General features: G+C 38.2%; 1 protein-coding gene across 8 annotated transcripts in view; it reads left to right on the top strand.

Annotated features, from left to right (window-relative positions):
- The window catches only part of PRDM2 (PR/SET domain 2), a 75,001-nt gene that overhangs the window by 13,802 nt on the left and 44,080 nt on the right, over positions 1–17,119 (top strand). For 7 of the 8 annotated variants that reach the window (XR_012650361.1, XM_075027487.1, XM_075027484.1 and 4 more), the window contains 4 exons: positions 3,309–3,426; positions 4,706–4,809; positions 8,358–8,510; positions 14,750–14,876. Coding sequence is in view for 7 of the 8 variants with exons in the window: in XM_075027484.1 (XP_074883585.1) it covers positions 3,309–3,426; positions 4,706–4,809; positions 8,358–8,510; positions 14,750–14,876 (502 nt within the window). In the remaining variant the exon portion in view is untranslated. The other variant, XM_075027489.1, reaches the window with a different exon arrangement.

Raw genomic sequence — 17,119 nt, forward strand, 5'->3', positions numbered from 1 at the left:
AACAACTTTAATGACATTATTTAAAACCCTTTATTCTCTCTAAAAGCTGCTTTTAGCTTATTCTATTTGTTGCAGACCAGTAAACTTGACATGCAGATACTTTAATGTCAGTCTTTGGAGTGAAATGGCATGCTTGTAGGTTGTATACAGAGCGGTAGAAAGACAACAATAGACCCAGCAGTAGCTCTGCGAAGTACATTAAAATCCAAGCTTCATCATGTCAGCTACTCTACTGTAAGGGTATTATGTGCATTACTAGTCTCCAGTATGTGCAGGGTAGCTTGTCTCTGTCCACCTAACATTGAGTACTGGGTAGGACAGGATATATCTGTGTTTATGACAGAGTAGATGGTGTATCCCAATTGCATGTTCCAATACATACATTGGAGTAGTTAGTTTACTACAACATCCTTGATTCAATAGGTAAAACAACTTTTCATTTTTGTGAACTGTATGCGCTTCTCAGAACTTTGAGTATGTTTTTTTCCCTTGAGATTCTGTTTAGTCTTTCTCACAAGTGATACGTTTTCACGTAAGGCAATACCTGAAACTATTTTAGATTGGTTTTTTGGGACTGATTAGATTGAGTATGCCTGGAAGTCATCATTTGAAAAGGGGAAATCAAGAGTTGCTAATATATATGAAATTATCCTCAATGTGGTAGGTAGCTGATGTTCTGGCTTTGCGCTGTATTTTGAAAGTCATCACTTGCATGTTTCTAGGTAAGTTGTTCCTGTTACTGAAGCTTTACATCATTCTTTCCATTATGCACAGAGGCATACACAGTTGTTTCGTTTGGAACTTTTATGTGCATATTTAGGAAATGATTGACAAAATTAAAGCGGAAGGTTGCATGAGCAGGTCTGGACCCTCAGACCGTAAGTGCTCTGGACCTGGAATTGCTCTTTGTTTTGAATCATAGAATGGTTTGGGTTGGAAGGGACCTTAAAGATCATCTAGTTCCAACACCCTGCCATGAGGAGGGACAGATTTGACTTGTCCTTATGCTCTAAGCTGAAATACCAGTTAGCTTTCATTATGAATGACGAACAGCTATGAAATAGTACAAAACTAGGGTATACTCAGGAAAATTGCAGTATATCTCAGTTTTCAGTTAAAAGAATTGAAGGATTCTTTAAATAATACATAGAAAATGGAAGATGCTTAGAATTGTGTATTGAGTAAAAATAAATATTTTTAGAACTTAACAACTTTTAGCATTTAATTTCCTACTTATCTATTAATAGACATGCCATTAATAGTTAATTTTTTTTTCCTTGCTATTGGTTACCATTACTTTTTATGGACAGATATTTATGTTAAGTCAAGCAGAAAATGAAACGGATGGTTGATAAAACATAAATGTTTTTCCAGTCATCCTTTTCATTAATGCTGTCAGTTATAATAAAGATAAGCTACCTGCCATACCTCTGAAGCGGATCCAATCAAGCCTACATGATTTTACTAACCTTTACTAAAATTTACTTGCTGAGGGTCATAATGGAGAAACTGCTTTGCTGGCTCAAACAGGTTTATTTGATCCACATTTGTTCTACATTTTGAAATGGAATTTGCAGAAGATGAGTGTCTAGGTGTTAAGAAAAGATAATGGAATGCAGTTGCTGATGCTTTAGTGCAGAATCAACCTGCATTATACTTCTATTTTTAGGGACTTTTACCATTATATTCTTTGTAGGAAACCCAGGATTTTAAAAAACTGTCAATAGGATGGTTATGAAATAAAATGAAAAGAAAACCTCCTTCCTGTGATCTGGCTGTTTTGCTGCATACTATTTTAATCAAATAAGTGTATTTTAGCATGGCAGTTCACTTGCCTCTTGTTACTTTAATTGCCGGTAACATGTTTCAACAGTGTAATTTGGACAAATGATGTGTGTGTCCTGAAACACTTCTAACAACGTCTCTCATCTTCTGACTATTCAGTATTCAAAAAGTACGCAGCTTACAAAGATTTCTACTAAAAGCAACATGTGTTGCTCTTAAATATACTAGTCGTTCAGAAGCAGTCAGAAACATTTTCTAGCAAAAGAGATTGTATTTAAGATCTAATGTACAGCTGAAACGTAAAATAATGAAAACTTTTTGTGGCTTATTATCAGAAAAGATTAGGACTGAACGTTAGATTAGGTCTGTTGTAGCTGTCTGTAATTTAAAGGGAAAATTAATCTATCTCCTTTACTTTTTTACTTGAGTTAGACTTTCCAGACAGGTTATGTAAGAGCTAGAATGTTTTCCTGCTACATACTTTTTTGAAAAATTTGAGTTGTCGATTTTAAAAATAGAATTAAACATATTGTTTACAAATATGTTGTGTAATCAGAGTAATTCTAATGCTTCGATAGAGTGTTTAAGGAACTGGCGATTTTTATAGTGATAACTCGTAGATACTAAAACTTTAGGACTGTTTCTACGAACACTTATGTGATACTTTTTTGAGGAAGTCTCAGCATAATAGACTAGGCAGGTAGATCAACTTTGCAATGATTTTATCTGAAATTTGGAAGAACTTTAATCAGAAACAGCACAAAGGAGTGTTGTCTCAACATAATGTAGCATGTAACAATGCTATTACTGACCTAATTACTTGTTAAATGTAGTTTCTCATGGCATAACTGATCAGTAAAAATAATGCAACTGAAAACTGTTCCATGGATGAGTTTTAGATTACCATATTAATGAGTGGTTTCAAAGACTTAACACTAAGCCTGAACACATATGGAAGTATATTCTGAAAAATATAGATTTCTGTTCATTCATCTTTAGGTATAATATAGCAGTGCTGTCAGGTAAGCTATATTCAGACAGGAAAAATAAAAATATCTTTAGCTCTATTCTCCAAGTAACTCAAGGGAGATGAATTTCTTTTTAAGGAGAGGCCAAGGAAAATGAATGAAATGGCAAATGGCCTAAGAGATACATGAAAACCCTTTCAGATTTACTCACTGTATACTGCTTGTAATCAAAACACTTCCATTAACTAAAACAAAAGAATATTTACAGCAACTTTAGTTACCAGTGTTTTATGTATATCTCTAATGTGGTCTTAGAACTCTGCATTAAAGCATATACAAGTGTAGTGAAAATAATAGTGAAAACTTGAATGTTTTGATAAAAAGATACTTCTACATTAGCATGTTGATGGAGGGGACCCTAGTTGAAATGGCAGCTTGGAAATTTTACTTTAATTTCAAGTCAGGAGTTTTTGTAGCTCATATGGGTGGATCATCTGTTGTGCTATTGTTTTTATCTGTTAATGGTTGTGGCCCTTCTGGCTTTTTGACTTGTAGAACACAACTGAATCAACTGTCACTGTGGAGACCTTAGATGATGTACCTGAGCATGTGCTTAGGGGGCTTCCTGAGGACGTGAGGCTCTTCCCATCTGCTGTTGACAAGACACGTCTCGGTGAGTGCTACAACTGTGAAAAGAGAATTAAGATTTTTACACTAGCTCTTATAAATTACAGTTGCTGTGAAAGTTTGGTGCCCTCCTGTGCTGAGTAGAGATCACGTCTGGTGGATTTATCTGAAATAATTTCTCTTGGAAAGAGTGGACAGCTTCTAAGTTTCTCCAGCATCCCAAGATGATGTTCCTAGAGCACCAGAATTGGGGTCAAAGGTGGACCAAAATGCAAATAGATTAGGTTATGAAAGTACTGACAAGTTACTTCACTGGCGCATTTTCACCTATAGCACTTTCTTACCAGTTTTGAGTTTTGCAATTATCTTACTGTTGTCTCTCTTTAGAATGCTGCATCTCACTGTCCAGTCAATATAAAAAGTTTGTAAGAAACAGATTCAGTGCAGACATGAAAGCTGCTTTATGGAGCAAAGTGTTGTTTCTGTCATATGTCCAGAATGCTTGGCTGCTTTTTTTAACAGTTTAACATGGGAGAACTTTGATGGAAGTCAGAATTGTAGACTGGATGCTTGATGTTGAAAGCTGGTAGTTAGAGGAATAAGCCTGACAATAGATGCATTACTGTTAGTAACAACCTTGGAGCAAGGTTAATCTTTTCTAGTATGAAGCTGATCTAGCATGGTCTGAATGAGAATGTTATGTTTAATTAGCAATTATTTGTCAATCTGTTCTTAGTTTTTGTGCTGTAAAATGTGAAATGCAGCTGTCCATTTTCAGTTCAGTTAAATCTTGTAAATTAATTTTTGGGCAGATGCACATATTTTAACCAGTCCTAAATGTTTTTTCCTTCAAAATATACTATTGATTAGTTTCACAGCTTTTGTGAGGGCTTCATTTGCCCAGCATTGTTTCAGAGAGAGCAAGTAGGATTTTTGTTTTAATAACATGTTCACCTAGCAAAACAGCTGAAATCTGGGACTTTACCAATGTAAAACCTGTAATGCTTTTATGGTATTTTGAATATCACCTGGAGTACAAGAAAAATCAAGGTTGTTTTTTTGTCTTCAGAGCTACAGTAGCCTGTGAGCAAAGAATGAAACCAGGTAAATGCTTAAACGTTTCATGATTGTAGTGAGTTTTGGGGAGAAGATTGCTTGAATTCATTTTAGTAAACTTCAATTTCCTTATTGTGATCTTAATATTGTGGAATGCTCCCCAGTCTGAGACAGACACATGTAATGATCTTAAGAAATAAAAATTGTGAGTAGAAGGTTTGCTTGAGATAAGTTAGATTAGTTTTAACTACTGATATGTGTCTCTTCAGGTGTCTGGGCAACAAAATCAATTTTAAAAGGCAAGAAGTTTGGACCATTTGTTGGTGACAAGAAAAAAAGATCTCAAGTTAAGAGCAATGTATACATGTGGGAGGTAAGAAACAGCTTGTAAATGGAAAAAGGTATCTGTCACTAGATCAATATTTTGTATTTAGCCTTTAATTTTTCCAGAGAATGTAGAAACAGACATGATGGGAAAAAATTGCCGTCTATCTATGTCTACAGTTACAAACAGTTATTTATAGACACTTGGATTGAGCAACCATTTTGAATTACAAAGCTTTAAACTATTGGCATTGTTTGAAATTGCTGTATTAATTTTCTTTTATACTGTCTCTGGATTGCACCTCCTCCTAGGAGTCTATTGCTGATAAAGCTTTGCTATGTCGGCTTGAACCCTAACTGATATTCTTTCTGGAATTGAGTACTGTCAACTGCTTATGAAATTAGGAGGCTGTGGAATGTCTTAAGGAAGCCACAGCACTCCTCCTCATCTAGCTCTTTGAAAGCCAGCTTTGTTATGGGAATTGGTTTTGCTTTTGGAGTTTTTATAGAAGTTCTCAACTGTTGCAGCATTTCTTGTGCTGCTTGTGTTTGGGCTTGCCTTAAAGCAAATGCTGTCTGGACAGCTGAATAGCTCTTTAAGCTCCACTGATAGTCATAAGACCTTGGATATTATGTAGATTTCAAAATGTAGGTGCCTTAATCTGGAGTTGAATCCCATCTGCGGTGTCTTTAAGGCAGTTCGTAACTACTTCCGAAGACTTCTTCAATCTTTCTGAAGACATATACAGCAAATGGCTTTAGCAAAGTGAATGGTCAAGGAGGGGCAGGGATGGAGGAACTGTGGCATAGCATGTTCTGGATCAGAACTTGCTAGTTTACAGATTTTTAGGCTAAAGATACTGATAGTAGTCATCCTGGCCTCTGGCCTGCAAAAATTGAGCTGCATAAAACACTGGATACACGTGCAAAATTTAAGGTTAATCCCAATCAGAGGAATTGGTCTAGAACAATTTCCCATAAATGCAAATTCATATTAGGAAAGTCATAAAGTGTTCAAGTATAGTGTTTGTTGCATTGAGCTAATATTATCACAAACTCCACTGCATAAGGTATCTCCAATTTTGATCTGGTACAAGAACACTTAGTGAGATTGAATCAGTCAAGTAAATTATTGACCTTGCAGTTGTTTTTTTCGGTGCTGGATTTTGAATGTTGTCAGTGGATATGTCTTAATATTTTTTAAATTTGTGTTGAGAAATGATAGTTGCAAACAAGCTGTTACGAAGTTTCATAGTTTGCAATCCAGGCGATAATGGGTACCCTTGCTAGATTTGAAAGTAATTGTGTGTTGCTTTAATATTGATTTTGGAATTAGAAAAAAGCAGTTAAAATGAGACCGCAACAGTTGGCCCCATATGCTGATACCTGAAACCGCTCCAGAATCTTAACTGTTAGAAAATACAGCTTGTAAAAGGGTGGTGGTGTGTGGGAGTAGTTAGGTTATGGACCTCCAACTAGGAGAACAATCTTTTCCGCAAGAATCCCATTTGTTTCTTTAGTGAAGTTAATATGAAGAAAAAGTAAGGCTTCTAAAAGCTGGCATCTCCAGTAAATTTTAATAATCTTGAACTGTCATGCTAGAGGATCATTCTGAAAAACATGAGTTTGGCGTGTCAGTGTATGCTTGCCATGTCTGAGGAGAGAAATAGCGACTTGAACACATTTTCATTTTCTGTTGGAGAAAAGCCACGGATAGGAAAATGACGGCAAGTGACTGAAAACTGAGGGAAATGCCGTCTGCCGATTCAGAATGACTGGCACAACTGTGCTGAATGATCTTTATTGTGATTCACAGGAATCACTTAAAGTCACAATGTTATATAGAGGAGTTGGAGCTATTTCCTTTCTCACAGTGCACGAGGCTTTTAAACAATATTCTGTAAATGAGAAGTTTTAACTGAAAAGTAATAAAGTATTTTGTTTTGTGCAAAAAACGTAATATTAAGTAATATAAAAACATAATAAAGTAATATATAAAAAAAATAATCAAGTATAATATTTAGCTATATATTCCATACCTGCTAACTCTTCCACAGCATTGTTTGGCTCTTTGCTTCCATTTTAACCAAAACGATTGCTTTTACAGTCTTGGTCTGTGAAGCTGTTTATGCTTTCATATTGCAAGGGCTGGGTGTGCTGATGAACGTTCTTTCAAAAGTCAGCTGATGAAATCCATGCTGGAATAGTTTAAGTAAGGAAGATGTTTTTCTCTTTGCTTGGAAAGAAACTAAGATGATTTTGGTATATTTATTGAAACTTTATTGATAAAATTCTATTTTATTAAACCAACAGTGTATCAACACAAAAGAAATAAAATTTATTAAATGGTTCTTGTTTTAAGCTGTTGTAGAAATGTATTTGAAATTGAAAATGTAAAACAGTTTGAAAAGACTTAGAATTACTTGTAAAGTAGGTATCAGAAACAATAAAAAACTACAACATTGTGTAACAGAATGGGAAAGTTATGGTGAAACTGCAATTTTAGTTTGTTCCTTATCTGCAGTGGTGCTCAGTGAATGTTGCAGGAGGTAATGAGCTAGGGAGGCTGGGTTTTGAGAAGAGCTCTTCCAGGCAGAAACTGATATTTATAGACTTGACCAAAAGGAAAAAAGCAAATAATAAGATATAAATAAATTGCATGTGTTTTTTCTTTTTTTTTAATAAAAATCTGTGAGCTGCCCAATACTTCTGAGACATTGTGTACCTGTTAGTATGGCTGTGTTCTGAGACAAAGTAATGGAAGAGTGATAGTTCCGGTTGCCGAACAGTGGTGTGTTCTTTGGTTTGGAAAAAAGATGTATAGCATCCACTGATAGCTCTTCTTATAGGCATCTAACTTGGATTATAGTAAGAAGAGTGGGAGATGCATAACATGCCTTGAAAGAGATGCAGAGTTGCCTGTCATCAGAAAATACTGAAGATGTCAGTAACCTTGCTTTATTGCAAGCTGTCTTGAAATGTAAAATAGGAGTAGGTGTTAAAAATTTTTCTCCAAGAACAGAAACCAAAGAATTTACCCAGGATCTTGGAACATGCAGAAGTTTATTGACATGGTCAATTTTTAAGGTGATCACAAGATTACTGAAAGGTTAAGATTTTCTTTAACAGCCTGAAAAAAGATTAAATATAAATTATGCTTTCCCTTTCTAAATAAAGCAAATGCTTCTAACTTCTACGTAGTTACTTTTCCCAATTCATCAGATAGTAAAAATAAAGATCTATTGCCTTTATACCTTAAAATCAGTCATTTTACTAAATGCAAAATCTAGACAATAATTTCAGGCTTGCCAAACTGAAAAGTATTTTGGCTTTTGAGCCCAAAGCCTTTGGAGAAGGGCTTGCAGGCCAAAAGTTACTTTTTTTTTCCAGTTGTACCAGTTCCATTAAAAAGACTGTGGAAGACCAGCGATAGTCCCCCTGCGTACAACCCCTACCTCTGCTCATATCCTTTGCGTTATCTCTGTCCTGAGATGATAACTACTACGTTGTATAGCTTTAAAATGTGTAGTGTTTTAGTGCATGTACACTTCAGTGTCAACAGTTGTCCATTTGCTTAATGCCATTTTTGTCTCATAGGTGTATTACCCAAACTTAGGATGGATGTGTGTTGATGCAACTGATCCAGAGAAAGGGAACTGGCTACGGTACATAAACTGGGCACGTTCAGGAAAGGAGCAAAATCTTTTTCCTCTGGAGATCAACAGGACCATATACTACAAAAGTTTAAAGGTATCAGCGTCTGAAGAATCGGTTACTGCTCTGTTACCTTTTATTATTAATACTTTCTTTCCCCCTTTATTCAAATCCAATTTTTTTGCTATTTGTATTAAAAATGTTTTGAAACATTTTATGAAATATAATTAAAATGCTGCAAATGCTACATTTCATTGGTCTAAATTCTTCTGTGCCAATGCAGTTAACATTAAGATCTACTGTTAAAATGCAGGATATGTATGAACACTTAAATCTATCTTGTTGGTTAATAATGTGCTGTAGCGCCAAATTTGATACAAACTAGAATGCAGAACTATAGCAGATTACATAAAATAAATGTTTTTCTATTTCTGTAGATACTGAGACACTTCCTACTGAGGATTTTTTGCAGAAATTGGTTATTTTTATGGTCTTTGCATCGTATGACAAAGATTGGTTGTCAAAACACTTTTATAGGTAGCTTCATGAAACGAGTTTTCCTGGTTTTATACCATTCCGTTTTTATTCAGGGAGTGGGGGGCAGGAAAAAGGGTGTAATTCCTGGGGCATTGTATCTCCCAAACCAAGAAAAAAAATGGTTTAACTATACTTAGTGGTAGAGTATGTTAGTGTTAGAATATTGGGGCTACAAAGTATTATTTGAACCTCTGATCAAGAACCTACTAGCAGTGAGTATATATAGCTTGACTTAGTTTTTATTTAAAATGCTTTTGTGGTTTCTTGGTATATGCAGCCTTGCTGTTACGCTATTGCTCTTTCTTACATTTCCTTGTAGGGCCAACAACATCTGTAAGTAACTGATCTTCACTTAATAAAAGAATGAGTTGATACCATGCAGTTTTGAAGTTTATAGGGCAGTGTAGCAATATGTAAAACTGTTATATTTTAGGTCACTCAAACTAGATTGAAAAAACCCCAAACTTCTAAACATTTTCTGAACTTTCTAATAGCTTTGAGATAGCATTCAAGTAGAGGTTTGCTATTGCCAGTCAGACTATTGACTTCTCTCCAGTGTTTATTCACTGAGGGCAGGCTCCCAATGTGCATCTGTAGCCAGCTTAGTTTTCTCTAGACACTTTATCTTGGGTTGCCTCTGCCTTTGCCCATAGTCACATTAGTTCATTAATGTAAGTGTGCTTTTGGAGTTACTTTGACATTTTAAATTTCTTTCTCATGGAATCTTTTCTGCGGAGGTTTTAGTCCTGATAAAGACAAGCATTCACATATTTCAAATTTGTTTTCTGATAGATAATATTGTGCTTTGGAAAATAATTGTACTGCTAAAAGAGTCCGAGCACTGCTAATGGAATAACAGATACCTTGCCTCAGCATTTGAAATACCTTTTTGTTCCTTTGACTGTCTTCTCATGCGACCTGATGAATTTTATCCTAGTAGGTCTTGCCGCCAACAAGATCATGCTGCCAAGCAGCTCTTTCTGAAGACTGTTAGAGCAACCTATAAAGATCAGTTTTATTGCTTTTAAAAACTGTCTGGGTTTTGTTGCAGTGTGAGATTATGAATTTGGGTTGCGAAGGGGTTCTTCAAAGAGCTGTCTTCAGCAGACTCTATTTGCCCCTGCAGCAACCACTTAGATATGCGTGTGCTGTGGGATTGTTTATTAGCTTCAGTTCAGTGTAGGCAATACCAGTCCCAGTCAAACTTCTGGAAATTCATATTGGTGTCTGCACCGTATGCTAGTTGGAGGGAGTGTTACATCAGAAATGGCATTACCTCCAGGCTGCCTCTGCGCAAAGGCTTGCTGCTGTACCTCTTCGAGGCCAGCGTAGAAGCAGCAGCTCTGAGTAGTTTTGGGCTTGGATGTCGCACAAAGTAGGGTGCTGGGACCTGAGCTGGTATAGAACCATGGAGTTGTTTCTGCCCTGTAGACTTAGTTCCAGGAACACGGTGCGGACATGCTCAAACTAGTTCTGCATGAGCTACGTTGGGATGGCTTGTATTAGTAATCCCAGCTTCACACTGCTCAAAAGTAACCAAACTGTTTCCAGGACCAAGTTAGTCCAAGAAGCATTGCAATCGTGTGTTCCTGCTGTTCCTTGATTGTCACTACATCTAAGACAGAGGTAACTTGGAAGGCAATTTAAGAAGTGGCTCTAGAAATGTCTGAGTTGCTTCACTATGCAAAACTAGGTTATCATGTAAAGTTTAACTTTGCTCCATATTGGGGAAAAAAAGCTCACAAATCTGTAATAATGAATGTTGTTAAAAGTGCATGTTGATATTCTAATTATTTTTTGAACCATCTATTTCAATATATTTTATTCTCTTCTCCCACCTTTTAGAGAAGTGATAGGTAAGGAAAATTCTGATCTTGCTGATCTGTGATGATTTTTGAAGTGAAAGCTTGACATGAGATTGGACAGTTTTCACTACCATTAAACATTCAGCATTCAGTCAGCATACTGATAAATCAGGTCAAGATTTAGAAAGTCACATTTTGTGGTTTTTAATTGCACAAGTGGACTATTCTTGTAGTTTAATAGGAATATTTTAAATACAATATTCTGTTTATTTTTTATCCATTCCAAGAATATGAAAACCGAAGGAAGTCATTAAGAAAGCTTGTTTTGTCTAGTGTTTTGTAAACTTATTTTTCATTATTTAAAGTGACAAATTTATAGTTACTATGCTTTTTAAATAAAGTTAGTGTGAAGAAATTGGAAGTTAAGCTGCAAGTGACTGACAGTGTAGGAGAAGTATAATGTAGAGGAGGAGATTTTGAATGTGTGGTCTCAAGAGCAAGTTACTACATTAAAGCATTTGAATACTGTCTGTTGTATCAGTTTTTACTATCCTATACCTTAGAAACTGCAGGGAAGAGTCATACCTTGGGAAAAAAATTATGCTGTTTTCTGCTTTCTTTACAAAATACGGTTGCTTATACGTCTGCTTTTTATTTAAAGCTTGTTTTTGTCTCACCTGTATCAGAGATGATGATATTCATATAGAGTCCATATCAGTCTTGGATTCACATCACACCTTACTGATAACTGAGACAAAAGAAAGTATGTAATAAATAATCTTACACGTCCTTCTCTTTCTGCATATAATGTGTTATGGTGTATATACACTGCCATTTCAAAACTGTTGTACATTTACCAGTCAGGTATGTACACATGGTTCCTTCCTGGTCTTTATGATAATTCATAAATTTAGGGGAATTCCATTTGGTGATAAATAAAGAGCACAGTTTTTATTTACCCCCAAAGGAGAATTAGAGTGGCTTGTATGTCATTTTGTTCTGCTTGACCTCAAAGCATTTAAAATATTGTCATAGGTATTTATTTTTTTCCCAAGGTTTTCTTCAGCTTTTTGTGGGTTTCTAATTTGTTAGTTAAACAGGCTGATTTCCAAGTTTCATTGCTAAGATAAGCAAAGTCCAAATTTGCTTGGTGTAAAAGAACCTCAAAACTGCACAGAGCTTTAACTTCCCTGTTCTCTGCTGTAAATGAATAGGAGTAGGATAGAACTTTTAAGTGAGTACAAGCAAATATTCTTCTCTTCCATCTTCTCTTTATCTTTACTGAAGGACTGAGGATATTTGTAGGCTGCTTTGCATACGCTTTCCCCAGGATGCATATATGACAGTTGTGATATTTTGATGAAACAGCTTAAACTCATTATGGGGTTTCAGAAGTTTTTCCTGCCTCTCCTAATGAAATGAGCTAGTTAAGTGGTGTTATTCTGCACATGGTACAAGACTTTGTAATTCTTGAAGAAGTGAAATTGCAGTGAAAACTCAGTTTCAATAAGCCTTCTACATAAGCTTGGCTGTGAAACTGTCCTTGATTAAGGTGAAATTAATTTGTTTATGGAAGAATGTTCTGTCAAACAGGTTTATAATAACTCAGGAGCCTCCCTGTTACATACAGTATGAAAAATGCACACAAGTACTAATGCCACAAACTGTCCTCTTTGGTTATGTTTGGGGAGATAAGGCCATATCTAGGTGCAAAAGCACAATATCGCAGTAAAATGCAGTGTCTGTGGTGAAAAATATATACTCCAATAAGGTCAGACAGGCAAATGGCTATCTCAGACTGTGCAAGACACACTGCAGTGCTTGTATGTGTACAATGAATTTTAGACAATCTGTGCTAGAACTTCTTAGGATATAACTGGTTAGGATATTACTCTTGAAAATAACAAATTCTGAAATTCTTTTAAACCTTCTGAACAGAAAATACTCAGATTAAGGAGTGCTGAATGTTGCAGGTAAAACATAATGCACCAAAAAGTATGTGGGAGTTACTAACCTAAGGAGACTTTCCAAAATTCATACCTTTTTCCAACCAAGCTATCCCAACCTGACACTACTACACAAACAATCTGTAGGTAATAGTTTGGAGGAGGTAGGGTTTTGGCGTTGTTATTAGAGGGTGTCATCAGTAAGAGATGGCGGTATGTTCTCTAGTGTCAGAGTAGCGGTGAAAGTGGCACTTGATCAGTGTAGTCCTTTTCTCGCTCGTATTGCTGGTGAAGGAGCCGTTTTAATTGTCTGGTTTTGAAGCTGCTGCTGCATCTCATTTTAGAAGTACAAGGTTAGAGGGCTTAATTTAGATTCTAGAGCAGTTACACCAAAACTAAATTCATAAAGTTGAACGTTAATTCCAGCCGTGCAGCTAACAAATTACGCGCTTGTTATCATTGTGTGTTTGCATTGCCTAAACTTTTTGCCAGCTCTTTTCTCTGAGTTTGTATATTGTTTAGATGATAAGTTGTTTGCATCGGACGACTCTTCTTCATTCCTTGCTGCTAAACAGCTGCAAAATGGGGTCATGCAAGTAGGTTTACCACTATTTATCCTGTCGGGCCTCCAGAACTGTCAAGGAAGCCAAACCATAGGCTTTGCTTGTATTACAACTTAAACACTTAACATAGTTGTTGAGATCTTGCATCTCTTGTTGTTCCAGTGGGGGGGGGGGGGGGTGGTATAAAGATAACTATCACCTTTATCAAGTGCTGTGAGACCTTCTAAAAAAAAAAAAAAAAGTGCTCTAGAGGAAACAAATATTGCTATTGTTTTTGATACAAAAATTCCCTTTGGTTTCAGCCTTGAAATAATAGCGTAAGGATACCCTTTGCTCTAATGTAGTGACTCTAAAAATAGTGTCTTATCTCCACAAGCCCAATGTTCATTAAGCCCTGGAAAAAGGGGGATTGTAGCTAAGGTAAAGGCAGGCATTTAAGTTGATTTTTCTTGGTTTTGGATAGAATGCTTCAGGAATCGGAGAGATAATTGTGAAGATTTAAAAAATAGGTAGAAATGCATCTTTAGTCTGCAAACTTGGGGACTTACTAGTTTGAGTCTGATAATGTAAGGAGCGTGTGAAATAACCAGAGAAACTAGTACTGATCAGTTCGGTGACAGTGCTGGGAACGTGAGTAGTAATTGCAGTGATACCTACTTGACTAATTTGGTCTTTCCTGTGCATTTTCTAATTGGATTAAAAAATTTGAAATAATAAATTTGGAACAGCAAACAAATCTTTCATTACTGCAATTAAGTGGATCTCTCTGATTTGTAATCGCTCTCTCTGTTCCTCTGTATTCCCTTTGCTCACTACGACAGTCTTTTCCTGTACCTTTAGATTTTGTTCCAAATTCCAACTTTAGTGGATGACTGAACAGTTTTTACTCGCTATTTAATGCTGTGTGTAAGGTAGGTGTGTTTAGCTGGAGTAACGCTGCTAGCTCCCTGAGAAGAATTCAACTGTAAATAGCACTAGTGATAAACACCGGGGATTTCACTGCCGCGAGTCCGGCCTGCGCGGACTTAAATCAACGGCAGGATTCGAGACAAACCAGAATTGGGGTTGAAGTTGCCCGTCTATTTAATAATTGTGTATTACTGTGTAATTAACCGACAGCGCTGGCGGAGAAGGCCGGTCTCTCGGGGGCAAGGCGCCCTCGTTACGGTCCGAAAGAGGTCGGGGAGGGGGCCGGGGGGAGGGGGGATGTTGCTCGGGTGCTGCTTTTCCGCGGGGACCGGCCCCGTTTCTGCGCGGGTTTCCTTCGGTCCCGGCGGGTGGGGGGGAGCTCGGCGCTGCGCGCCCTCCGGCCGCCAGGGGGCGCGGGCGGCGGCGCCCTTGGCGCGCGGGGCGCCGCGGGCTGCGCGGGGCCACCGCCGTCGGCGCCGCCGCCGCTCCCCCCCCCCCCCCCCCCCCGCCCCGCGGCCCGCCGCCAACAAGCCGCCGCCTGATTGGCGCCGCGCCTCTCTCTTCTCTCCCGGCAGCCAATCGCGCCCGGCGAGGAGCTGTTGGTGTGGTACAATGGGGAGGACGACCCGGAGATAGCCGCCGCTATTGAGGAAGAGCGAGCCAGCGCCCGGAGCCGGCGGCACTCCCCGAAAGCCAAGAAAGGTAGGGCCCTCCCCGCCGCCACGCGACGCGGCCCCCCGGCCCTCCCTGCCGCCACGCGCCCGCGGCCCGCCGCGGCCGGCCATGGCGGCGGAGGAAGGGGGGGGGGACGACGACGACCCGCAAACTTTTGCCGGGGGGGGGGGGGGGGGCGGCGGCGGCCGCCGTGACCTTCCCCCGCCGCCGCCTCCCGAGCCGAAGGGAGGAAGGGCCGGGGTGGAGGGGGGGGGCCCGCGGGGCGAAACATGGAAGTTGCGTCGTTTCCCGGCCCGTCTGGAAAAGTTGGCCGGGGCGGTGTGAGAGGCGCGGGGCTGTTTGCGAGGAGCGGGCGCTGCGCGGGGAGGGAAAATGTCTCCGAGCGGAGCCGGGGCTGCGCCGAGGGCTGGGGGGGCTCGCCGGGAGTGTGGGAATGCCCTTTGCGCAACAGCACGCCAGGTTGTGTCAGCCTTGTTCAAACTACAAACTTTTTTGTGTGGGTGGGGTTGCTGCTAAAATTATTTGCAGGCAGCGTTAACAAGTGAAGTGTCGCCGAGGAATGGGTTTCTGTTATGCGCAAGGATCATTTTTTTTTTTTTACTTCGGTCGAGCTCTGGTGCAGATGAAAAAGTAAGGCTTTGCTCTTTTTTCCGTGGGTTTTAATTTCTTGTTACTGTTAGGGTAGTGGTGATCTTGTTGGTTATGAAATTTTGCAGGCAGCGTGAGTGACTACTTTTGGGCGACTTCGGCAGCAGAGGAAGGATGGGAGAACAATTTCGGGGGGGTAGGCACGTTAGTCTTTACGTAAATATGTATGTCAAACCAGAAATCCATTATTTTTTCCGTGATTAATTCAGTAGTGATATCTTTTAGAGTGCGTGTGCCTCCACGCATGGCCTTATATAACTGACATTTTGGCTACCGTTTTAGGCCAAAATCACAATAGAAGCTACCACTTACAGGGAGTAAATAGAAGAAGAAAGTATTTACAGTTGTAGCACAAGGGCATCTATTCCTCTTGTAGGTGAATATGTATATTTTGGAATTCTCTGAAGGTTACAACCGAACCAAAGAAGGAAAGGCGATAATATTTTAAATGGCATCGTTGTAAATTTTTTGACCTGAAAACATAGGGCCTGATCTTACTTGTGGTGCAGTTGACTGTGGAACTCACACTGGGAACAAGCTCAAATATTTAGGAGAACAGTTATTATATAAATTTTTTTTATTTTAAAGATTGAGGAGGGGGCTGGGAGAAGGAAGTGGTGCAAGACAATTGGTTATTCTTTTGAACAGTAATTCGTAGGTTGAGCTAATACAAACTGAAGTTCAAGCACTGATTTTTATTTTGCTGCCTGTAATGAAAAGCATATTTAGCACATATGTAAGTAATGCCTGGTAAATTAGAAGCTGTATTATGGTTTTTCCTAAATGTACATTATCTTAGTAAATAGAATTTGTGTGCCTGTGATTTACCTGAAAGGCTAGAAAAACAACTTGAAAGAATTTGGTTATATTATAAATCAGAAAAGCCAGACAGAATAATTTCTAAAGTAATTTTCCATGGCACAGGAGTTTTATTTGCATTCGTGAAGTTATAGATAAAAATGTCAGTAAACTAATTTGGTGGTTCCTGGGTTTTGGTTTTGTGCTATTTTGTAGGTTTAAAGTTTTAACTGTTATGGGTTTTACAGATTTCAGACTGTCATAATTAGGAACAGTTGATCTTTTCCCCCATTTTGTAAACATAAGCTCCTTATCAAGGCTCACAAACATTAAAAAAAAAAAAACAACAAACCCAACCAAACAAAAAAACCCCAAACCAACAAACAACCCCAAATACAATATAGGTGAGGCATTTGAGAATAACCAAGAATAATTTATTTATGGAATTATACTCCTGTATCATGAAGCAAAAAGACCAAGTTCTGCGTATTTAGTTGCTTTGAATTGTTATGATTAAAGTTTCAGAATCCATGCTGTAAAAGATAAGGCATTTCATAGTATGTGCCTAATTCTTTTCTAATACTTGCATATTTTGAAATTGTATAGTCCTATTTTTAGTAGGTTCCATTGGAATTATTTTTACTCCTCTACATTTACTCTCAGTTATTTTAGTATTTGTAGTAACATCTGCTAATATTTGCAATTCACAGCAAATTTCTTACAAGAAACACAACTTTTTCTGCTGATTTGATAGCAGTAGCTGCAGTTAGGATTCTAAAATGGTTTCTACTGATGTGCCGCCTTTTGCAGACTCAGCTATATCT

Source organism: Buteo buteo, chromosome 5 (genome assembly GCF_964188355.1).
Source record: "Buteo buteo chromosome 5, bButBut1.hap1.1, whole genome shotgun sequence".
Taxonomy (NCBI): Eukaryota; Metazoa; Chordata; class Aves; order Accipitriformes; family Accipitridae; genus Buteo; species Buteo buteo.